The sequence below is a fragment of the Gorilla gorilla genome, chromosome 3 (assembly GCF_029281585.2).
Source record: "Gorilla gorilla gorilla isolate KB3781 chromosome 3, NHGRI_mGorGor1-v2.1_pri, whole genome shotgun sequence".
In the NCBI taxonomy this organism is placed as follows: Eukaryota; Metazoa; Chordata; class Mammalia; order Primates; family Hominidae; genus Gorilla; species Gorilla gorilla.
Window position 1 is genome coordinate 30,661,993 of NC_073227.2, and position 26,444 is coordinate 30,688,436.

General features: G+C 39.9%; 1 protein-coding gene across 1 annotated transcript in view; it reads right to left on the bottom strand.

Moving 5' to 3' along the window:
- The window catches only part of ADGRA3 (adhesion G protein-coupled receptor A3), a 128,849-nt gene that overhangs the window by 81,369 nt on the left and 21,036 nt on the right, over positions 1 to 26,444 (bottom strand). Inside the window, exon 2 of the mRNA XM_019025843.4 lies at positions 5,514 to 5,585. Within this exon, the coding sequence (XP_018881388.3) occupies positions 5,514 to 5,585 (72 nt within the window). The remainder of the gene's footprint in view (positions 1 to 5,513; positions 5,586 to 26,444) is intronic.

Sequence of the window (26,444 nt, forward strand, 5' to 3'; positions counted from 1 at the left end):
ATTCTGTCAATAGCTGGAAGAGATGCTGAATTACCTTAGCGGCCTAGGGGTAGGATTAACATTGGAAAGTCAAACACACTGACCAGTAGGCAACTGTAGCAGTGAAGAGAATATGGGGGAGGTATGTCACTAAATACTGGTAACAAAATATATAGCACAATACAAGAATGTCAGTTCCATAAAACGAAGACAGAGATGGGACTCGGTGCGGTGGTTCACATCTGTAATCCCAGCACTTTGGGAGGCTGAAGCGGACTGATCACTTGAGGTCAGGAGTTTGAGACCAGCCTGGCCAACGTGGTGAAACCCCATCTCTACCCAAAATGCAAAAATTAGCTGGGTGTGGTGGCACACACCTGTAATCCCAGCTGCTTGGGTGGCTGAGACAGGAGAATCGCTTGAACTTGGGAGGTGGAAGTTGCAGGAAGCCAAGATCATGCCACCACACTCCAGCTTGGGCAACAGAGTAAGACTCTGTCTCAAAAAAAAAAAAAAAAAAGATAGAGATGGAAGGAAGGAAGGAAGGAAGGAAGGAAGGAAGGCTATAGACTAGTGAACACATGGATGATGGATATAAAAGTCTCAGTGCTAAAAACAATCTAAAAAAAGGTATCTATCCAAAAACCAAGAGGAAAATTTATAGGAAGTATAAATTTTAGATAATTCCATCTTCTAATAATAATGTTTTTTAGCAAGTAGGCCAACAGGGACTATTATTATGCAAGTTTAGCAGCCTAACAGCATGAGACCTATAAGATCAAGGATCCAAAACATCAATTACCTGGGGAAAAAAAAAGACCCCTTGGTTGATGTGACAGAAGGGCCTATGTACTCTTCCTGCAGATGTCTGCTCACTTCCCTCCCTCACCTCCCTCTGTTCTGTGCTTTCCTCCTGGAGGAGGTGTCCCTGCACACTCTACTGAAAACCGAGGACACCCTCAACCCACAGAGAGCCCCCTCCTAATTGGTTTTGCTCCATGGCACTTACCACAATCTATCATCTTCTTTACTTGTCTGAATCGTTTCATTTATTGTCTATTTTCTCAATCACTAGACTGTTAACTTACATGAGGCAGAGAGTGTACACTACTTGTCTTCTTCACTTGAAAAACGTCCAACACACAGTAACTCTCAATCACTTCGTTGAATGAATGAATCCTCACTGTATTTATCGGACCAACTGGTGCTTGACCCACACCCACTTCTTCCCACACTATGCTTTCTCCTAGACAATCTCATCACCACCCACAGCTTTAAGTCCCTAGACTCAAATCTGTAACTCTAGCCCAAACATACCACTTCTTTGAGTTCTCAATGTCTCCATGTGGAAGCCTAACAGCCATCTCAAAAGTCAACCTATCCCACATTCAGTGTGGTACAGGATACCATAATCTCTACCTTCACAAAACCCCAGGGGATTCTGATGCACATGAAGTTTGATAACCATGGTCTAGTCTAGGGCACTGGTCTCTAAACAGAGTATAAGCTTTAAATTACCTGAGACCTGACACGGCTCCCTACTTCCACCCCATCCCAAACCATCTCATCCAGCATGAGCAAGGTTCTGTCTTCAAAGTCTTTCTAAATTTCATCCCATTCCACCACAAACTCGCAGACATTCACAGTGCTGGCACTCCCAAACTTGGTATCCTCTTACACATTTTCTTCATCCACAGTACTTGAGATTTGCTTACTATGTATATCCTATGTTTCTCCCCATTACTGCGTATGTTCCATAAACCCCAAGCCTAGCACAGTGTGCGCACCTTAAATGTTTGTGGAATAAATTTAAATCAGCTACATGGAAAAGACTCATTACCTGTTGAGGCAATACTTGCACCAAACCTTCATATTAAGCTAACTATCTTTTTATGATTTTAATTAATATGATACAATACATATGCATCAGTTATCTACTGCATAGACTTCTAAAATAAAGCAAACTACGTTCAAAAAGGTGAACCCAAACTAGAAAACTAGCTTCCAAGACACCATCAGGATTTAGTTACTTTGTCATAAAAAATAAAACTCCAAATCCAAGCTCCTAAATTAAAAAAATAAAAAACTCAACCTCAATATTCCTATGAAAATAAAGCGCACACACACACTGCTATCTTCCTACATGGGGCAAGATCCGAAACAAACGATGGGTCATGTTCATTAGTTCAACGGAGCCAGCTCTTACTGTCTCAGCCCACTCTCCCCACCTTACCCTACAAAATCCTAACCTTTATTCTGTATGACTTGGCTCCTGTAATTTCAAGGCCACAGCTTTGAAGTTCTGACCTTGGTGTGAGTAATTCCTTGTTCTGCCAACCATCTTTTACACCATACCCTATCTGCTGTATTTTCAAGTCGTCCGGTTATTCTGTTCTCATCTTCAGGGCTCTCTAACTAGGCAAATCTGAATGGCAAACATGTTATTTGGCCAGTTGTGTCTCTTAGGTGGAATTCTCCCAGACAAGGGTGAAAATAATGGCTTTACTCAGGGGGTGACCCCAGAATGCACCAGCAGAAAAGTGGGAAGTGAGACAAGAGAATGATGTCCAACAAGGTGAGCTGCTGAAGACGTTACCACTGAGGTACCTGAGATTCAGTCCCCTGGGGACTCTGAGGCCAGTGGAGAAGGCACCTCAGGGCGGCCCCACCTGACAGGTGAGGACGGCAGGGTAGTTATCTACCATCTGCTATCAGTCGCTGGTTGAGGGTTGCTGAAAGCAGGAGTGGGTGGATGGGGTGGCTTCCACCCCAGTACCGGAGCCAAGAATGTTCTCAGGCTTTCATTTGGAAGACATAGGAGAGACGCACAGGAACAGTCAGTGCTGAAGGAATAAAGTCTGCTCCTCTGGAGGAGCAGGGAGCACCGAGTGTCTCCCTCCCAGGGCCAGAGCAGAGCAGCTAAGAGCCCAGCCTTTATTATCCTTAGCAAACTAACACAGGAACAGAAAACCAAATACCTTATGTTCCCACTTATAATGGGGAGCTAAATGATAAGAACTTACGAACACAAAGAAGGAAACAACAGATGCTGGGGCCTACTTGAGCGGGGAGGATGGGAGGAGGGAGAGAAGCAGAACAGATAACTTTTGGGTACTGGGCTTAATACCTGAGTGATGAAGTGATAGGTACAACAAACCCTCATGACATGTAACAGACCTCTTTAAAATAAAATAAAATAAGTATAAATGGGTAAAAAAGAGCCCAGCCCTTTCATCACTTTTTCTTTCTTTCTAAAGTGGGCTGCTCTCCCACAAAAACAGCATGGGAGGCAGGTCCCAACTGGGCATGCACGCCCCCGCCACACACTGTCAGACTGAGGCCAGGACTCCGGTCTGGACCTTGATGTGTGTGTACTTTGGATATGCTGAGCTTAGGGGCAGTGTAGATAAAGATGTTCTCTAACACAAGAGGCCCAGGTCCCAGGGTCAACACTCGGTTTTCACACTGGAGTCCCCACTAATAAAATGGTCTTTCAAAGTTCCTTATCTGTATATTTATCTCTGTGGTCCCAACAAAGGAGTGAGGAAGTATTTTGGGATTCGTGAATAAACATACCCCTGGCTGAAAACAATCACAGCACCTTGGTATCACCCAAAACGGCTAATTAATTTGTTTCTAACATGTACAGAGATTTGTTAGCTTTAAATGGCTGAAAATAAGGTCAAAGACAAGGGAAATTAAGAAATAGATGCAAAAAGGGTAGTAATTCACAGCACAGCACAGAACATTAGCTATGCTGTCTATACTTTTTATGGTGTGCATGAACAGCCACATCAATCTTAGGTGCCAAAAATAAAATGTGTTTCTAAACACAACAGATACTATTTATAAGCTACGAGTGCCTGCCATCCTTCCTTTTGGAAAGGGAAGACCACACTAATGCCTTTCATTATCAACTAAGCACATACTAAATGCCTGACACTGTGTTATATGCAAATGGTATCTGTCAACCCAGTAACTTTTCTTTGCAGGGAACAGAAAACATAATAGGAATGTACTGTCTCACACAATGATTCAAGGCAGTCTTGCTTCGACAGGTCCTCCCAGGCTTCCTGTCTGCTTTCCTGATAGTCCCAAATGTCCATTCCTGAACCAGCAGTGACCATGGAATGTGTATGAAGGACCGCCCTTAGCTTAGGCAGGCCTAGAGCCAAGGGTGTGATCAGCATACACTAAAGCACATGGACGACACGGAACATGATAGGAATATTGAAATAAAGTGCTACTACTGTGCCAAGAACATTTAAAAATATTCCTGTGTGTTTCTGTATACACACACACACACACACACACACACACACACACACACACACGTATATAACCTAACTTAAAGACATCTGATCTAAATGAAAAGAACAGAGACACGCATAAAGAAATGAAGAACACTAGATCATATATATTTACATACACATCAGGAACCTAAGTAATGAAGTCCTGCGCGAGTTCAATCACAGGAGAAGCCTCTAAGGTGAAAGAGTCAAGAAAAGGCCACACAGAGAAGTGGAGAAAGTGAAGCTGAGCAAAGAGAATTGAGAAAAATGAGGACAGTGTGTTATTCCACAGAAACGGAGACATCTTACAGTGTAGCTCCCTTATGTATTGTGAAATTTTAACCTAAATGCATGAGTTAACAGGGGAATTTGAAATGTGATCCCAGTATAGCATTCAGAATACAAGTAAATTAAATGTCCATTATCTGAAACTCACCAAAGCAAAAATGAATGCTACCTGTAACACATCATAAGCAAAACTAGACCTAATCGCAAAGAAAAATATATATTTACAAATATATCACATTCAAAGACATCTGAATAAAATATCAAAGTTTATACTAGTGTTTTTCCCCTTGACATCACATCCTCGCTTCTGTTTTCGCCATGTGACATGCAAGCTTGGCCTTCCACCATGATTGTAAGCTTCCTGAGGCCTCCTTAGAAGCCGAGCAGATGCCAGCTCCATGCTTCCTGTACAGCCTGCGGATTCGTAAACCAATTAAACTTCTTTTCTTTATAAATTACCCCAGTATCAGGTATTTCTCTATAGCAATGCAAGAATGGCCTAACATGGCATACATATTTCAGGATATAGAATTTCAACACAGCATCAATGCTTTAAACTAGCATACTTAAAGTCAACAAAGTATGGTCCATGACCTCTGGTATAAGTAAAGATTTACTGGAAGACATCCAAATCGATTCATTTATCATTCCTAAGTATTGTCTTATGCAATACTCATTGGCTTATTATCTAAGGCTGCATTCACACTTCAACGGCAGAGGTGAGTCACTTGTGGCCAGCTGTGAAAACCCAATTTACTTACTATCTGGCCCTTTACAGAATTTAGTTACTTGTTTTTTAAAATAAAGTTCTTAAAATTTTTCATTAAAAAATGTTAGAAAAACTCAATTTTTATTTTGAATAGCTGGGAGTTTAGTCACAGATTTACAATGAAGATTTACAATGAAAATGCATTAAACAAAATAATAATGAGATGATAATTAAAGAATACTCACAATCTTTCAAGGAGACTTAACCCAGAAAATGAGCCATTCTTCAGCTCGGATATCTTATTGTTACTCAGAATCCTAAAAAATACCAAAAAAATAATAAGTTGCCTAATATACACTACCAATATCAAAGTAATTTAGCTTATTATGTTTAAACCTATGAGGAATTCTAAGACATCATTTATTAGCCAGAATGTTTGAGATGGCTGAAAAAAAGTGAGTGTCTTCCCCTTTCTCTGAGAAACCAACTATTTAAAGTAGTTTACTCATGCATCTTGTCACATCTAAATTATTTCTATCACACATAATCAAAACTTTAAGAGAGAAAAGTCAGTATGTAATAGCTCAACATAAGCATAAACAATACCATAGCATGTACATTTACATAATTAACCAAATTATGCAAGTTGAATACACATTTTTAAACTGGAAACTTAGCAGAAAAATACATAACCTATGATCTTGTAAAATACTGACTTTATAAAGAAATAAGGTATCTTCTAGATATCATTTCAATAAGGCTGAATATTATTTGTAATTTAACAATATACAAATCTACTGTCCATTTGTGTAAAAATATGCTTTTCACATGCACTCACAGACAAACACAGGCAGCTGAATCATAATATATCTCATGCTTTAGGACAATGTTTATCAAAATTAAATTGAAAACAAAAACTGACTCAAAGAAGTCATAGTTGCGCCTATCCCAAAGGTCGGACTTGCCTGAGAAGAGACTTCATATTATCTGGCACTCTTTCCAGGCTTTGTAACTTTATGTAGCTTTTGGAGCCTGAATATCAATAATGAGCATCCATGAATGAGGTGAAAATGCTAGTTATCTGAATTGGGGAGTGGGAATATCAAGGTAAGGAAAATGAGAAAACCAAGGCACAAAAGAGTTAAGTAAAGGGCCCAAGATTACACTAGCCAATGGCAGACCCAGGTTTTGTACCCAGGAGTTCCTACTCCAAACGCCAAGTTCTTCAACATACACTAATGTTGGTCACGAGGTACACTACAGGCATCTGGGGCAGAAAATTCTCCATCACACACAGCATTGCATAACTTTCAGGGGCACCCTTCACAATCGGTACAGTGCGAGCTAGTGTTTTTTGAGACAATGCAACACAGCACTTCTTTGTACATACAAATGTAAATGGAGCATACCTCTGGGTCAGAAGATTTTAGGTATTATTATTTTGTCTAAAAACAACTTGGATTCCTGGTATTAATACAAAATAGCCATTTGGCATCTGATTTTCTTTTATCTAAGTGAAATTTTAAAATCCCTGCAGATTAACATATCAGAGCCTTTTCTTTTAGGAATTCCTAAAGTGAAGCATAACTGGGTTTCGACTTCAGCTCTATCCCTTTCAAGTTATGTTGATTTTAGGCGAGTCACACCTCCTCTCAGTAACAGGGTTCCATTATTGATAAAATGGGAAGAATAAAATCTACCTCACGAACAGTAGAAGGAATTAGAAAAACCATGACATACTCAATGAGTATCCATTAAGTTTCAAATTCTGTTTCCTTGGTTCTAAGACACAGATCCTCCCACATTTCAATGTTTTCTGACGTGTCAACTCAAGAATGGAAAACCAAACACGGTATATTATCACTCCCAAGTGGGAGTTAAGCTACGAGAATGCAAAGGCATAAGAATGACACAATAAGGCCGGGTGCGGTGGCTCACGGCTGTAATCCCAGCACTCTGGGAGGCTGAGGCGGGTGGATTATGAGGTCAGGAGATTGAGACCATCCTGGCTAACACGGTGAAACCCTGTCTCTACTAAATATACAAACAATTAGCCGGGCGTAGTGGTGGGCGCCTATATTCCCAGCTACTCGGGAGGCTGAGGCAGGAGAATGGCGTGAACCCAGGGGGTGGAGCTTGCAGTGAGCCGAGTGAGCCACTGCACTGCACTCCAGCCTGGGCAACAGAGCAAGACTCCAAAAAAAAAAAAAAAAAAAAAAAAGAATGACACAATGGACTTCGAGGAAAGGGTGGGATATGCGGATGAGGGACAAGACTACACACTGGGTGCAGTGTATACTGCTCGGGTGATGGGTGCGCCAAAATCTCAGAAATCACCACTGAAGACCTTATTCATGTAACCAAACACCACCTGTTCCCCCAAAATCTACTGAAATAAACAAATTTTTTAAAAAATGTTTTCTGAAGTCCGGATGTATCTTACAATCCAAGTATATTACTGGATTGTATTCTGTCCCTCCACCACCCGACAAAGCTATTTGTTAGTTACTAAAGCAAGGATAAGTCTTCAATCATTGGAATCAAGAAAACATGGTGACCAAAAACATTCCAATTAAAATACAATTTCCTCTCATCAAAACCACAAAGGATTTGTTGTTGTTGTTTTTAAAAAGCAGTTAGCACAGGCAAAACAGAATTGAGACTCACATACGGACTCAAAACTCACTTCCGGAACAAGATTTCCCAAGCAGCCCGGCAGAGCATACCAAGAGCCTATGACCCTAGCTATCCCAAACAGTATCCATCCTGAGCCGGCACTCACCAAACTGACAAAAGGTATTACCAGCGACTTTATGTTATCATGATGTAAAACAGACAAAAATCAGAAACTCCCGAAGAGGTCAGTTATAAGAAGAGTTAAACAAATTATAATACATCCAAACAACAAAATTGTATGCCTCCAATAAAAATGATTCTTTCAAAGGAAACCTGATGAAGAGAAAAATGCTTACAAGCTTTTAAAAAGCAAACATCAAAACCGATATCCTTGATTGACAAGATATTTCTGACTCTGTATAGTCAAAAATAATAATAATTGGGAAGAAAACATCAAAATGATCGCTATTTTAGTGATGAGGTTTCTATTAATTTATTCTTTTTGGGTTTTTTTTTTTTTAGACGTAGTCTTGCTCTTGCTCCCCAGGTTGGAATACAGTGGCACGATCTCAATTCACTACAACCTACGCCTCCAGGGTTCAAGCGATTCTTGTGCCTCAGCCTCCCAAGTAGCTGGGAGTATAAGTGCCCACCACCATACCCAGCTAATTTTTGTATTTTTAGTAGAGACAGGGTTTCACCATGATGGCCAGGCTGGTTTCGAACTCCTGACCTCAGATGATCCGCCCACCTCAGCCTCCCAAAGTGCTGGGTTTACAGGTGTGAGCCACCACACCTGGCCAATTTATCTTTTATTCTTTATAATCCTGCAATATCTTTTGAAATCTCTAAAATAAGACTTTTTTTTTTAAGTATTTTTCCTCCTGGTAATAAATATAAGAATCTTAATTGCTAAGTACAGCTTGAGGTTGAGTTTATTTTGAGTATATCTTAGAAATAAAAACAAGTAAATAATTTATGCTTTGAGATTAAAGAGCCACATTTATTTATTTATATTCAATAAATGTTTATATAGTGACTGACGTTAGAAACTTCACAGGCACTAAAAGTAGTGCAAATAACAATGGTGCTGTATTCAGAGTCTAGGGTTTTAACTGCAACCCCACAAGGAATAAATGATTCTGTTTGTGTGACAGTCACTTCACTTTTCTAGGTAGACTTCAACTTCATTTTTAAGACAAAAAAAAAATTAGAGTGATTATCGAGATCCTTTCCAGCTAGTTTTAATTTTCTATATTTAATTACTATGTTTTAATGAGCAAAGCTGTCAAACTTTGCAGTCACTAAGAATTTAAAATAAACCAAAGAACAGGGAAATGAAAACTACACAACGACCAAGCTCAGTGACATTAGTGTTCTGTTTCTCAGTAAAGAATGAAACCCAAACATGAGCAGCTTATAAAACACGGCCAGGGTAGTAGCTGAATTACACTCACTGCAATTCCAGAATGATTCGGCCAAAGGACTGTCATTTCCTCAGTCATAAAAGCTTTAGTACGAGAAATGATAGATTTTATTGAGGAAAGTAAAAAGGAAGACATTTCATCACACTTAAAAAGTTATAACTGTAACCTTAAAAATACAGTTTACAACCTCAAGTTAATGTATTCAGTCTACACATTATTTGATGTGTTTAAGGATTTTGTGCAAGAAAACAGAATCAGTATGAATAAATCTACTCTGCAGACAGCTTTTATACTCAATTTTGAAATAGGGGACTGTGGAACTAGCAAATGCATAATATCATGTATTATTATAAACCTGAAACCCATTCATAATCAATATTTTTGCTGACATCTTTGAAATTTCAAACTTTCTAGGAAGTAAGTAAATGAAAAATATAAAACTTGACCGAAGTCATAAAGCTTATATACACCCATTTCTGTTCTATACTAATGATGTTACCGCCACATGATCTATAGACAATGCTTAGGAACGCTACTTGGAGCTCTCGCCTCTTGAATTTCAACACCATTAAGGAAGTCCTTGATGTCCATTGCTACCATTTAACACAGTACCAAGTTTTAGTTTGGTACATCGCTTATGCTGGAATACAAAAACAGGAGTGAGACTTACTATACATATTTTTTTAAAAAATCAAAAAGTTTATGGAGCAGAAGAAATAAAAATTAAGTAGTTTTAGAAGTTCTCAGTTGCTTGCTATTGCAAGTCCCAGAATGGAGTGAATCATGGAAAACTGTTGACAACACTCATACCTTGTATATCAGAAGGCACAAAATGATTATCCTTTTGAGAGAAATTTAAAAATATATTTCAAGAGTACTAAATATTCAGATCAAATGTGTTGGAGCTATAATTTGGGGCATCAACCGTTGTAGGGAAAAATCAGATAAACGATCAAATAGGGTTATTGTAGCAGGTTGAATGGCTGAAGTGGGTTGAAAGGCATCTCCCGGAACCTGTGAATGTGAAACTGTGAATGTGACCTTGTTTAGAAAAAAAGTGTTTGTGGTTGTAATTAAGTTAAGGTTCTAGAGAGGAGAGCATCCTGAGTTAGGGTAGGCCCTAAATCCAATGCAAGTGTCCTTAAAAGGAAAGAAGAGAAGACAGAGTTCAAGGCTCTATGAAGATGAAGGCAGAGATGAGCCTCAGAAAGAGACGGAAGTTTAAGAAAAGCAGATTTACAAGCCATAATAACTAAGGATTTCCCAGAACTAAGGAAAAGAGCAAATAGGAAATTTGAAAATGTAGCACATTTAAAAATTTCTTTTTGACTGTTTTTAAATCCATAAGCAATGTTAAAAGATAAACAATAAATATTTATAATTCCTATTAAAGGCAAAGGAGTAATTTTCCAAACATACAAAGAATTCTCTAAAAAAAAACTAAGAAACAAAAAACCTCCCCAATAGATGCGGCCCACAAACACATGAAAAAAAGCTCATCATCAATGGTCATTAGAGAAATGCAAATCAAAACCACAATGAGACACCATCTCACACCAGTTAGAATGGTGATCATTAAAAAGTCAGGGGCCCGGCGCGGTGGCTCACGCCTGTAATCCCAGCACTTTGGGTGGCCGAGGCAGGTGGATCATGAGGTCAGGAGATGAAGACCATCCTGGCTAACACAGTGAAACACCATCTCTACTAAAAATATAAAAAATTAGCTGGGCGTGGCGGAGGGCACCTGTAGTCCCAGCTATGTGGGAGGTTGAGGCAGGGGAATGGCGTGAACCCGGGAGGCGGAGCTTGCAGTGAGCCGAGATCACGCCACTGCACTCCAGCCTGGGCGACAGAGCGAGACTCCGTCTCAAATAAAAAAAAAAAAAAAAAAAAAAAAAAAAGTCAGGAAACAACAGATGCTGGAGAGGATGTGGAGAAATAGGAATGCCTTTACACCGTTGAAGGGAGTGTAAATTACTTCAACCATTGTAGAAGACAGCATGGCGATTCCTCAAGGACCTAGAACCAGAAATATCATTTGACCCAGCAATCCCATTACTGGGTATATACCCAAAGAATTATAAATCATTCTACTATAAAGACACATGCACACGTATGTTTACTGCAGCACTATTCACAACAGCAAAGACTTGGAACCAACCCAAATGCCCATCAATGATAGACTGGATAAGAAAATGTGGCACATGTACACCATGGAATACTATGCAGCCATAAAAAAGGATGAGGTCATGTCCTTTGCAGGGACATGGATGAAGCTGGAAACCATCATTCCCAACAAACTAACACAGGAACAGAAAACCAAATACCTCACGTTCTCACTTATAAGTGGGAGCTGAACAATGAAAACACATGGACACAGGGAGGGGAACATAACACACAGGGGCCTGTCGGGAGGTGAAGGGCTAGGGGAGGGAGAGCATTAGGAGAAATACCTAATGTAGATGACGGGTTGATGGGTGCAGCAAACCACCACGGCACATGTACACCTATGTAACAAAACTGCACGTCCTGCACATGTATCTCAGAACTTAAAGTATTTAAAAATCTTTTGCCAAACAAAGAAAAAAGAAAAATCGGCAAAAGCCTTGAACAGATAGTTCAGGAAAAATAAACACCAATGGATCACAATCAAATAAAGGGATGTACGACAACCTTAGTCATGAGGGAAATACAAATTAAAACGAGATGTCACAGATAACTTTTCACAGTGGGGGAAAAATGTGATCACACATTTTATATTCTGAGTGACACAGCCACTCAATATTTTGCTATAAATCAGTACAATCAACTGGGCATGGTAGCTTAACTCCCGTAGTCCCAGCTACTCAGGAGGTGAAGGTGGGAGGATTGCTTGAGCCCAGAAGTTCAATATCAGCGTGGGTGATATACATAGCAAGACCTGGTCACTTAAAAACAAACAAAACAAAAAAAAAAATCAAAACAAAACTATGGAGGGTAAAAGTATAAACATATATACACTATTTCATCCATTTATTCCTCTTCTGAAAATTTACCCTAAAGACATACTTGCACTTGTACAAAATATATTACATATTACATCTTATATAATTATATACTTATACAACAAAATTATTCATTGCACTACTGTCTGTAAAAGCTAATTGCTGTATACTTACGTTGGTTCCAATAATAGGGGACTTTATGGAATTCTTTTGTCTATCTACGAAATGAAATACCAGAAAGATGCAGTGTTGTAGGACTCAGGGAGAGGAAGCACTTTAGGTATTCACACAGAAAGATCAAGGCATATATTTACATATTTAAAATTTCCACTCTTTGAGGCCCTAGTACGCCTGTAATCCCAGTGCTTTGGAAGGCCAAGGAGGAGGATCGCTTGAGCCCAGGAGTTTGAGTTTATAGTGAGCTATGATCTGGCTACTGCACTCCAGCCTGGGTGACAGAGAAAGACCCAGTCTCAAAACAATAAAAATTTCCACACCTTGACATTTCTGATTTGCCATTTTACAAATTGTACTAATGTAAATTGACACTGTGTTAGATTTAGCCTGTATAATAATATGTGTTATTGCTACAGCGTTGTTTATCAAGTACAAGAAAAAGAGATAAGAAAGGAAGGTTGGCTAGATTTTGGGCCAGGTGAGTCACTAACTTCAATTGGTACACATCCTAAAGTTTTAGAGCCACCTGTGATAAGCAAAAATCAGGAATGTTAACTCCTCAAAAATAAATTTTCAGTGCTTTCCTTCATTTACCCCAGTCATGAAAACTGGTGACTCCCAACATTCTTCAAAGTTCTAGTTCAAAAGCAAAAAAACCCAGCCAGCCACTGGTTTTCTTTAAAGCCTAAGACCTCTAAGAACAGTGTTTAAATTTTTAAATGCATGAAAAACAATCAGAACAATACCTCATGACACATGAAACTTGTATGAAATTCAAATTTCAATGCCCTTAAAGGTTTGTTGAAAACAACCATGCCCATTTGTTTACGTATTGTTGATGGCTGCTTTTTATTTTTATTTGTATGTGTCTGTGAAAGTTTTACAGAGTAAAACAGACTTGTACAAAGGATTTCCTCTTTCAGAAGATACCTCCTACAATAATTTTAATAGGACCAAGAGTTACCAAATATTGAGGATGTGCTAGGACAGCAGAGTTGAGTAGTAGCAACAGACATTCTGGTCTGTAAAACCTAAAATATTTACTAGTTGATCTTTTACAGAGAAAGTTTGCCAACTCCTGTTTTACTCTGTCTCAGCTTATTCTGTTTTCAGATAAATGCAAATCAAATGCCATTTTCTAAAATAATTCTTCCTAGCAAAAATGAGAGTATCTACTGAATCTCAAAATTCTCCATCCATTTGATAATTCTTCATATTAAAATTACATTTAATCCCACATGGCATCAGCAATTAAATCAATTTTGTCATAAGCATGGTTAGTTACTTGGTTCATCAATGTCTCTTCCTTTGATTGGATGCATTGACTCATTCATTCATTTTTGCAGAAAATAATTCTGGGTGGTATGCTTTAGCTCTTGTGTGTCAAGAAATGTTTTGCCTTCACTCTATTCACCTTGTTGTAACACTTCTCATTATTTGAAATCACTCTGTTCAGGCATTTGTGTATCTACCACTTCTCTCATAACAAAGTAAAATACATAAAGTATAAAAATCTTTTCCAATTTGACCATAATTGCATCCTCACAAAAAAAGAACATAATGGTGAATATCTGAGTGATCATATTGTGCAGTGAATATACTCAATCATTCTTCACCAGAACCCTGTGATACAGCTGGGTTCAGTGGCTTACACCTATAATCCCAGCAATTTGGGAGGCTGAGGCAGGAGGACTGCTTGAGCCCAGGAGTTAGAGACCAGCCTGGGCAACACAGTGAGACCCCAACTCTTAAAAAAAAAAAAAAGTAAAGACAACAGCCAGGCATGGTGGTGTGAGCATGTAGTCCTGGCGCCTTGGAGGACTGGGTGGAGAGGATTGCTCAAGCCCAGGGGGTTGAGGCTGCAGTGAGCTATGATAGTTCCACTGCACTCCAGCCTGGGCCACAGAGGAAGACCCTGTCTCAAACAAAACAAAACAAAACCCATGATATAGATATTATTATTTTCTTCAAAACAATTACCAAAAATTTGCAAGGCAAAAGAAATTAGCTAACTTGCTCAGGTTCACACACAGACTAAATGGCAGAGTTAACATTCCAGCAATGTCAAGTATGAGTGACTGTTGCAGCCACATGCTCCTACTCAGCTGTCTTTCTAAAAGAGGGCCTTGGGGCAGGAGAGCAGTTAGCTGAGGGCCCCCAGCCACAGATGTCTAGAGGATCTGCCTCCGTCAATTTTCAAGCAGAGTCATGCACTTTGCAGGCAGTCCCCAGCCAATGACTGAGCACAGCAGTGGTAGCAGGGCTCTGCATTTCTACCCAGCAGACTTCTGGTGGGCAATCTCTACCAGAGCTTTGCAAAGGGCTGGCCAAGCCTTCCTCATAGCTGTGACACAGTCTCAGAGCTTTCCTTCCCCTCTCCTTTCACAGGTGCTAGACCTGCAATTCCCATCTGAAGACTTCTTATGCCTGCTTCTGTTTTCTCTCTCTGTATTTTTCATAGTAATTCCCCCTAGTAAACATCTTTAACTCCTAGCTCCACTCTGGCATGTGCTTCCCTCTGGCATGTGCTTCCCAGGAGACCCAACAGAAAAGGTCCCACAACATCTGTGCAATGAATTAATGAAGTAAAAAATAAAACTGAGTTTAAGTTTCTATGTTCAAAGGTCCTTCCCTGAGGACATAATGACATAGCACCTATAATTAATGGCATGCAGTGGTACAGATCAGAAATATAAATCTCAGTCCCAGCCTTATTCCTTCTTAAGTCTTATGGGATTCTTTTTGGAAATCAAAAATTCTACCAGAGTATGTCTAGTATTCTTCCTTCTCTTCATACTGCAATAAAAGTGTCCTAAGATACTTTTTCTACATGTTAGACCTTCTAAACTTAAAACCATCTTAAAACCGATAGCAAAAGAATCTTCCAGCTGTTAGAAAAAGGAGGAAGTTAAGCATTTATCAGTGGTTGTCATTGTTGGCACACACACAAACTGTGGTTGAATTTTAAGTCTGGATCCTTAATTATGGCTTAATGTTTATACATTAAGGTTTCACTATGATGCAGCACTGAAATAAACAGTTGTGTAATAGAAGATTGCATATGCTACGACAGTCAGCATAATTAAAGGCAGAGAAATATCATATCTCTCAGAATTTGAAGTTGAGGAGAGGCTGGAGGGATTCATTCGTGTGTCATAGACAACTATCATTCAAGCAGGTCACAACTGGTAAGCTGCCAGCTAACTTATAAGAAAAACAGTTAAACTTCCAATGATGCATGAATACATTTTTTTTAAAGCTTGTTAAATGAACCCCAAGTAAAAAAATGCAAAACCTAACACAGGCATCCAAATTATATTATCACAACCTAAAGATGCTAAAGAAAAAGTCAAGATTACTTTTATGAAACACTGTGCAATTACAATGCAGGCAATAAATATACCCTAAAATGATTTTAAATATATTTTCCATGCATATATAAAAAGAAAAAATAAAGGGGTAAAATGCTAGTAATACAGGAAAATCAGGTAAATCTGGGTAAAAAATATACAGAGGTTCTACCCATTATTCTTATTCTTTTAATAGTCATATAAGTTTGAAATTATTTTCAAATAAAAAGTGTAAGCAGGCCAGGCGCAGTGGCTCATGCCTATAATCCCAGCAGTTTGGGAGGCCAAGGCGGGTGGATCACTTGAGGTCAGGAGTTTGAGACCAGCCTGACCAACATGGTGAAACCCCGTCTCTACTAAGAATACAAAAATTATCCGGGCGTGTTGGTGCATGCCTGTAATCCCAGCTACTAGGAAGGCTGAAGCAAGAGAATTGCTTGAGCCCTGAGGGTGGAGGTTGCCGTGAGCTGAGATCACGCCACTGCACTCTAGCCTAGGCGATACAGTGAGACCCTGTTTCCAAAAAAAAAAAAAAAAAAAAGTGTAAGCAGCTTTGTATTACAATGATACCATGCAGAACACAAATGGTTAAGTGATTCAGCATGAGAAGGCTGGGGGTGACAGAGGTGCTAAGAAGTGGCATTTCATTGGGTGGGAAAAAAATATGTACACGTTTAGAGAAACCAGCTCTTAAGAATAATTAGATCTCTGGCTCCCTCGCTGAAAAGTTGTTTGGAAATAAGTATCTGACTGTTGATGGCATCCTTGAATCAAAGAATTGTTTAGGCTGCCTTTTTTTTTTTCTCCATCTGCTCCTTAGCTGGATATTCCATCTCTTAGTTCCAACCTTCACATTTCTTAATTCTGCTTCAAAATTCTCATCTTAATAACGTTCTGCTTTGCATTGTGGAATAAATCCTCTGCTTAATTTTCCAGAAGACTAATTTTCTTAAGTCCTTGGTTGTTTCCATTTCTCCCTTCAGCCCACCTACTGACCCCACACCAGCACTTTTTTTTTTTGAGACAGGGTCTCGCTCTGTCACCCACGCTGGAGTGAAGTGGTGCCATCTCGGCTCACCGAAACCTCTACCTCCTGGGTTCAAGCAATTCTCCTGCCTCAGCCTCCTGAATAGCTAGGATCACAGGCATGGGCCACCATACCTGACAGTTTTGTTATGTTGGCCAGGCTGGTCTCAAACTCCTGGCCTCAAGTGATCCACCCGCCTTGGCCTCCCAAAGTGCTAGGATTACAGGTGTTAGCCACCATACCCGGCCCACACCAGAGCTTTTTAACATTATAATCCCACACTTAACTTGTAAGAACTCCTCCTTTGCTCAACCTTTCCCATTAGATGCTTTTTTTTTTTTTCTTTAATCAGTTGCTCTGCTCTTGGATCTGAGACCATGAATTAGAATTTTCCTGTGTTAACTTTTCCCCAGTGGTTCCATGGGACTGGTTTGGTGGCCTCTCATTCTGTTGATTTCTTCTCAAATGTCTGATGATCCTTCTTGGTTGCTGGCTCATATTTACAAATGTGGGGCTAGAATGCTCACTATTAGTTGCTGCAGAGGGTTTCTTTAGCACACATGAAAATAATGGGGAATGAACTGCCTTTACTTTTAGGTTCAGAAACCTCATATCTGTGGAGATGGAGACACAAAAGATACCTGGCACCTGCTACAACTTCTCCCTCCTGCTATGCAGTCGCCCACTATATTCTGCCTTGGCAAATCTCCCAGATTATTTAAAACTAAGCTAAATGGCCTTGTTGCAGAAGCAAACTGGACCACTATCCCCTCAGAGCCAGACTGAGAGCAGAACTGGAGCAGCTGTTTCAGGTTATTAATTCCTGGCCAGGCGCTCTCATTAGTCACTTTTGTTGCCACCCCCTATGGTTTTAGTTCTTGGGAATCATCCAGGATGCTGTTAAGAAAATCCGTTTTTCTAGTTATTCCCACTTCTGTCTCTATTGGGTTGTAAGTTCCTACTTCCTTTGCTGTGGAGTTTCGCCATCAATCTGATCCCATCTGCTTTATTTATTCCACAACGTCCTCAATGCTTCCGGGGTCTCTGGAGCAACTTTCTCATTTTGCAGCCCTGTTATGAATCTTTTCATATTTTTATGCTTCTTCTATTGTTTTCAACAGAATTTTGGAAGGAAAGGAGAAAAAATAAACAGACGCAGCTCACTGTATATCCACTTAGGGGGCCATAAAGGGGTCATTTCCTAAATGTAGAGCCTCCATCCTCTTTTATATGTCCTCTCTGGATGCTAAGTGATTCATGGACGGCTTGGTTTCTAGCCCATCTTTTCCCCGTCGTGCAGGGAAAGCTACAACTCATAGAAAAAGCTTGACCATTATTACTTTTAATCACAAGGGTATCTGCGTAAAACGAGAAAACCTCATACATCAAAATCTAAAGTCCCAAGTCCTCTGTAAAACAGTCAGATGTCCCTGACCACAACCCTTCTTAAAGTGCCATATTCACCCTGCTCCAACAACTCAAAGAAAGGGAGGCAGATGCAGGGGAACCTCCAAGGGGTGAGGATGTGGTTCAGTGCCCTGGCTGGCAACTCTAACCTATTTTGTATTTAGGGTCATTTTTCCAGTCTCTGCCCTCCCTCAATAATTACTGAGCATTTAATAGTAATCACAGAAGGCAAACTCCGGAATACAAAATACTAGAATTTGAATCTTAACACCAGGATTTGGCTTCATGACTTTGGACAAGTTCTTAACCTCTTAGTTACTTAATGCCTCATCTGTATATCATCCCAGGCCTTTCTAAGTGACAATACAAGGCTTGTGTAAATATATATGAGAATGTGTGGTGAAGCACTTAAAGCAGGCCCTATGACTGCTTTCTAAGATCCATGCAACTGGACATCACAGCTAGAGAATGATAAAGCTGATAGTGGACGTTTTCATTATCAGCATCTTCTGGTTGAATACCAACCAGGCTGGGCTATTGTGCTCTCTCCTGAAAAGGTCAACAGCATCTGCTCCACCACACCAGTCTCCCCCAACTGTTAACGCCTCTGGGGTTCATGAACGTGCCTCTAACATGTTTTCACTAACATGGTAAAATAAACTAACTCAAACCTACAACTTCACAGATATTGTTTAGATAAGTATTTTTAAATGAGCAAAATTTAAATTGAGACAATATATTCTAAATCAGAGGTCCTCAACCTTTTTAGCTCCAGGAATTGGTTTCACAGAAGACAATTTTTCCATGGATGGGGGAAACAGGGATGATTTCAAAGGCATTAGATTCTCACAAAGAGCATGCAACCTAGCTCCTTCGCATGTGCAATTCACAATAGGGTTCATACTCCTATGAGAATTCTTAACGCTCAGCTGATCTGACAGGAGGTGGAGCTCAGGCAGTAATGCTTGCTCACCTGCCACTCACCTCCTGCTGTACAGCCCCCATTCCTAACAGGCCATGGACTAGTACCGGTCCAAGGTCTGGGGGTTGGTGACCCTTGGTCTAAATAACAGTATAAGTGGTATCTAATGACAAAGCAGGATGACGGCACACTGTACTCATCTAAAGTTGGAAACACTATACTATTTTCACTAACAAGAGAGCCACAGAGTAGGACAAGAGTTTGAATACACAGCCTCTCCAAAAAGCTCTTTGGCCAAATGCATTCGGCAAGCACTACCTGCCAAATAAAACCATTCTAAATTGAAGATGCTTACTCAAATTTGTGTTGTTAAATATTTCTCCAATTTATCTAACCAAGAAACTCTCTGAAGTGATAACACTACAATGGCCCGCCAAACCCACTTTACAGAATGTTGAACTACAGCTGCCAGGCGCCTGGAAAGCAAAAGGCAAAAGTGTGGCGGGTGAAACCAGAGCTTGGGGTGCCGGATGTTGGGGTGCCGGATGTCAGGGTGCCCAGATCTGAATCCGTGCTGCCACCTGACACTAGTATAAACTTAAGTGACAAGTGATCCCTGCTCTGACCTTCAGTGCCGGAATCCATAGACAGGGATAATGGTGCTGATTTGTTTAGAGCAGGGGTCAGCAAACGGTAGCCTGTAAACTGCTTTTATAAACAAGGTTTTATTGGAACCCAGCCACATTCACTCATCTGTGAATTGTTTCATGGCTGCTTTCACATGTATAGGGTTGTGTAGTTGCAACGGAAACTGTACACCTAAAATACTTACTAGCCAGGCCTAGACAGCAGGAGTTTGCCTACCCTTGGTGCAGAACATTGGTTCTCAACTCTGACTGCACATCAAAATAATTTATGAAGCTTTAAAAAAAAAAAAAAGTCAAAGCCTTGGCACCCCCTGAAGCAACAGACAAAATCTTACGCTGTGGAGATCTGACATCATTTAACTCCCCAGATGAGTTTGGTTGGTGCCTACAGCACCAGGCTTCAGGGGGCTGGGACCACCCCTGAGACTCGTACAATTCACAGGCTAACAAGAGCTGTAAGGGGTTAACCCAATGCAAGTGTGAAGAGGGCCATGGGAGGCAGAGAAAAGCATGGCTACTTCGGGGATCTAGAGGCCAGAGAAAACGTGGGAACAATCCAGAAGTCTGCTTTTAAGGACATGGGGCTATCAGAGGGGACAGAAAGTAACAGTACAGAAATATAAAAGCAGACAGACCTGAGTCAACCTAAGAAGATTCAATAACAGCACAGAAAACTTAAAATTTGGGGAAAACATAATTTTACTTTAATTCAGTAAACAAAAGCCACTACTGGGAAGCAAATCATGAAGACCCCTACAGTATATGCAAGTAATAGAAGTCCCCTTGGAGAAAAAAAGGAGAAGAGTGGCAATAACTAAAGAAATAAAAGGAAATGCCTCCATAGAAAGTAGAATAGAGGTTACAGGGGCTGAGGGAGGGAGAAATTGGGGAGATATTATTTAACAGGCACAGAGTTTATGTTGGGAATTGTGTTAGTCCATTTTCATGCTGCTGATAAAGACATATTTGAGACTGGGTAATTTATAAAAGAAAAGAGATTTAATGGACTCACAGTTCCACATGGCTGGGGAGGTCTCATAATCATGGTGGAAGGTGAAAGGCACATCCTACATGGCAGCAGGCAAGAGAGAATGAGAGCCAAGCAACAGGGGAAGCCCCTCATAAAACCATCAGCTCTCAAGAGACTTATTCACTACCATGAGAACAGTATGGAGGAAACAGCTGATGATTTAATTATCTCCCACCAGGTCCCTCCCATAACACGTGAAAATTATGGGAGCTATACTTAAAGATGAGATTTGGGTGGGAATATAGCCAAACCATATCAGGAATGATGAAAATATTCTGGGTATAGATCATGATGGTTACACCACAGGCAACTGTCTTTAATGGCACTCAATTGTACACTAATAGTTAAAATGATAAACATGTATGTTTCCCCACAACAAAAACATAATGTATAAATATAAATATGTACATGAGCAAAAAAAATAATGAAAAGGAAATATCTTTCATTTGAAGAGAGACTTGTAAGACTAACTACGAGCCAGGGAAACTGATGAAAAAGATGCATAGCTGGACACATTCTACTAAAATTTCCAAATTCCATAATAGAGAAATGATCCTTCAAGTTTCCAAACAGACATGAAAACTTGTGGGTATTTCCATCACTCGGTTTCAATATCTTTCCTACAGATTTGGTGAATGGGGGAGAGTTCAGTATATTCTGCCTTCCCAAACCATCTACAATAGTACTTCTAACTTCAATCTCTGCAAGGTTAACAATTATTCAAAATGAGACAGCAAGTCAAACATATCAACAGGTAGCATATACTATAAGGTCACAATACAATTTATCATCAAACACACTGGAGGATAAAAAGAGTTGCCATTAATAATTACACTGAGACAACAGATTCCAACCTGGGCTCGTGGTTACCCTTAACTCCTGAAACGGTTCAATAAATAACCATTCAAGTTTCCAGGCATTCTTATCAAAGATCTGACATTTTAAAAAATAAAGGAGGCCTGACTTTTTCTCTATTTTCAATTCTTTATTTAGCAGTGTCATAAATAAAAAGGAAATAACCTATTTATCTGCCTTAGCATTAAACTGTAAGTTTACATGAAATTAAATAGCATTTCGTTAAGAAAAACTGAAGCGTTTTTAATGCCATAGTAGATATCTTTCAAAAATGCCTAAAAATGAAAAACTGTTTACTAAATAACACTTCACCTTATCTTATGAACACATTAGCTTCAAGAGAAAAGACAACCCGTTTTTTAAGGTGTCTGTATATCAATAAAGAACACTGGACACTTAATATTTATGAATATAATAAAAGCCATTTTATTTGGCATTTTAATCTAATTGAAAGCTTTCTACTGGGACCATCCTGAGATTCTTATAGGAGTCTGAGTCTCTGATTTTTTTTCAGCCAAAATTCTTGATGTCGGACCTATTACTCATTATTTCAGAACACATTTGAGCAACTATTGTGTCCTGGGAGTGAGAGCAGAAATACAAAAACAGACCTCAAAGACTAATATTACACAAGTGTACACTAAGTGTTAAGTGCTACAAGAGGGATATGTAACTGAATCCTAGGGAATACAGAATTTCAATGTTGCTGAAAAGTAAGATGATTAGGGGAAACATTTCTGAACTTTGCTGTAAAAAGAAAAACAAACAATACTAGTGGAAATTTAAAGGGCAGACAAAGAAGGGGAAAATCATTTAAAGTGAGATAACCTTGCAAAGATCTGTATTTGTTTTCTATTGCTGTGTAACAAGTTACCACTAACTGAGCTGCATAAATCCACACCTGTTTATTAGCTCACAGCTCTGTAGGTCGGAAGTCCAGGCACAGGGAGTGAGCAGATCCTCTAGTCAGGCGTAAATGGCCCCAGAGAACTGAGATACCAATAGTGAGGGTGTTCCTGAGTTCATGAATGGATCAAGGGAGGGAGGGAGAAGGCAAACAAGTGGTCAGAAAAAGACAGGCAGGCAGACGTTCTGGGTGTCCAGCTGAAAACATCCAGGAAAAAAACTGGAAAACAATGTGTGCTAAATTAAATAAGCTCTTTCTGCCTGCAGCCAGCCCTCTGACAGCAATGAGCACAAGGTCCTCCTATCAATGGTAAACTTTGTTTAAATGTAAGGCTGTTAAAATTCACGAGAAGAGTAATAAAACTCCAGGGCAGAAGTCAAGAAACTTGCCAGGTGCCAGACGGCAAATACTTTGGGCTTTGCAGGCCAAGAGGCAAGATCCATAATATGATGTAGGTACTTATATAATGAGAGGATACAAATAATCACACAAGTTTTTATTGACAAAAATCAAAATATAACAATTGGGTATAATTTTTTCTAATACTTGGCAAAGATACTCTCGACCAAACCTTTAGTCAGGTTCCCTTGAGCCCTCTTCTCAAGGGGGCCTCTACTTTAGCCTTCAGTGCCTGTCCCTTCAGAGTTGTAGCAAGAATCCTCCAAAGTCAGTTTAGAGAGAATGCTCCCATCCATGATATCTGGTCAAACCCCTCTCTTCCAACATCCGCCAAGTGATATCTGATCATCCCATACTGCCTTCAACAAGAATCCTCAGGGTCCTTTAAGCGAGAATCTCGCTACCCTTGATGTCTTCCTCTTAGTAATTTCCCATCCACTGACTCTCCAACCTCTTCAGCTATAAACCTCCACTTGTTCTTGTTGTATCTGGAGTTGAGCCCAATCTTTCTCCCATACTGTGACGGTCTTGAAACCCATCACAACAGTCTTAAACAAAGTCTTCCTTACCATTTTAACAAGTATGGGAATAATTTTTTCTTTAACACACTGGTCAGCTATGAGAAGAATGGATTTCTTTCTGTTGGGGGAATAACATTTGACTTAATCAGAGTTCCCAATCGTCAGATCAATTGCAAATGCATAAAGCTACTCTTAGCTACATAAAAGCAGGCAGGGTTGGGATTTTTGGTCCTTGCTCTTTAGAATGCACAAGGGAGAGAAAACAATATTGCTAAGAAATCCTAATACACGTATTCCTTCCAATACACTGCCCATGTTACAGCACCACAGTAGCACTGGAAAAATTGCATTTGGTGTCTCAGGAGGGAATGCAGGAATGTGGAGGCGAAAAAGCATATCAATGGAGAAAGTCCATCCCAACCAGCGCTTCGTCTCCTCCTATTTCCTTAGGACTAGTTCCATTAAAAAAAGAGAATACTGGAAATAGACAGATCTTACACAACAGAAACCTACGGCCTAGATAAATCCAGGCCTGGTTGGAACTTTTAATAGTTTGCACAATGGTTTTTAAACTTGACTGCAACTCACCGTTTTCCTTCAATAACCCAATATACATAGACATTGGATATTTTTCATTCATGTATTTAATTACAAAGATTTACTGAGTGCCTACTATGTGCTTGATAGCATTCAGGGTGCTGGGGAAAACAGAACAAAATAAAGAGTCCTGCCCTTATGGAGTTTATGTACTAGTGGGTGGAAGAAAAAATAAATAAGCAAAACACAGAATATGTTAGCTGTTGAAAATTTCTATGGAGAAAAATAACATAAGAAACAGTGACATAACATAAGAAACAGTGGAGGTGTAGCTGGGTGGATTTCTCTTTTAAAGAGTGTGGTAAATGACATTCTCACTGAAAAGATGGCTTTTTTCTAAATGATTTTTATTTTACAGTAACAGTAGGCGTACAATGTAATGAATTAGAAAACAAAGACTAGCCAAACCAAGAAAATAAAAGCATATCCCCATCATCTAGAGATGACCATTTTAACACCTTAATAAAGCTCATTTCCAACATTGTCACCCACATATATTTACAAGTGTGCATTTTGCACACACAAGATGAGATTACACTGTAGATACTACTGTTACCAGCTTTTTAAGCTGTTGATCTCCACCTTTCTTTTTTTAAGAGACAGGGTTTCACTCTGTCACCCAGGGTGGAGTGCAGAGGCACAATCATAGCTCACTGCAGCCTCCAATCCCTGTGCTCAAGAAATCCTCCCATCCCTGTCTCTCAAATAGCTGGGACCACAAGTGCTCACCACCACACACAGCTAGTTTTTGTATTTCTTCGTAGAGATGGGGTCTTGCTATGTTGCCCAGGCTGGTCCCAAACTCCTGGCCTCATGAGATCCTTCTGATTCAGCTTCCCAAAGCACTGGGATTACAGGCATGAGCCACTGTGCCCAGCCTCCACCTTTCCATTTCGGTATCTTTTTAATCTTATCTAACACTCAGGCAATAATCAAGTTTCTAAAAGAAGACCTCCAAAGATCTTTCAAAAAGATCCTTCAAAAAGATCCTTCATAGATGGTTTATCCAAACCAGTATCTAAGACTACAAGTGTATCTTGAGTGTGTCCCTTGCAACATAACAGTACCATCCAACCTCTCTTTTTTTGTTAGACAAAAAATAATAATAATAATGACTGGTGTGGGTGGGTCTTTGTGGTGCTGTTTTGATAGTTTCTCTGCTCTCCTGGCAATACCTGTAGACTGGCATTAGATCCAAAGCAGAGACTCCCAACCTTTTTATGCATTGGACTATGTTACCAGTCTGGTAAAGCACTAGGACTTTTACCGAAGGTGGGGCCTAGCAATCTGTTTTAACAAGCCCTCCCGGAGGATTCAATGTGTACTCATTTTGTCAGAGGCACGTGAACCAGAGCAAGTCCATCTTGAATAGGAGCTACGCAAAATGAGGCTAAGACCTATTGGGCTGCATTCCCAAACAGTTAGGCATTCTAAGTCATAGGATAAAAAAGGTCGGCATAAGATACAGGTCATAAAAAACCTCGCTAATAAAACAGGTTGCAGTAAAAAAGCCAGCCAAAATCCATCAAAACCAAGGTGGCCACAAGAGTAACCTCTGGTGGGCCAGGCGCAGTGGTTCACACCTACAATCCCAGCACTTTGGGAGTGCTGGTGGATCACAAGGTCAGGGGTTCGAGACCACCCTGACCAACATGGTGAAACCCCGTCTCTACTAAAAATACAAAAAAATTAGCTGGGTGTGGAGGCGGGTGCCTGTAATCCCAGCTACTCAGGAGGCTGAGGCAGGAGAATTGCTTAAACCTGGGAGGCGGAGGTTGCAGTGAGCCGAGATCGCGCCACTGCACTCCAGCCTGGGCGACAGAGCAAGACTCTGTCTAAAAAAAAAAAAAAAATAAGAGTAACCTCTGGTAGTCCTCAATGCTACACTCCCACCAGCGCCATGACAGTTTACAGATGCCATGGCAACATCAGGAAGTTACCCTATATGGTCTAAAAAGGGGAGGCATGAATAATCCATCCCTTGTTTAGCATATCATCAAGAAATAACCATAAAAATGGGCAACCAGCAGCCCTTGGGGCTGCTCTGTCTATGGAGTAGCCATTCTTTTATTTCTTAACTTTCTTAATAAACTTGCTTTCACTTTACTCCATGGACTCATCCTAAATTTTTTCTTGCACGAGCTCTATGAACCCTCTCTTGGGGTCTGGATTGGGACCTCTTTCCTGTAACAATGTGAGAACCTCCTGAGTAACATATGCTATATCCTACAATCAAGAAAACTACTACACATATTATCCTAAATAAAACTACTACAAATTACTATAAACTGAGTGGAGTTTTACATTTTT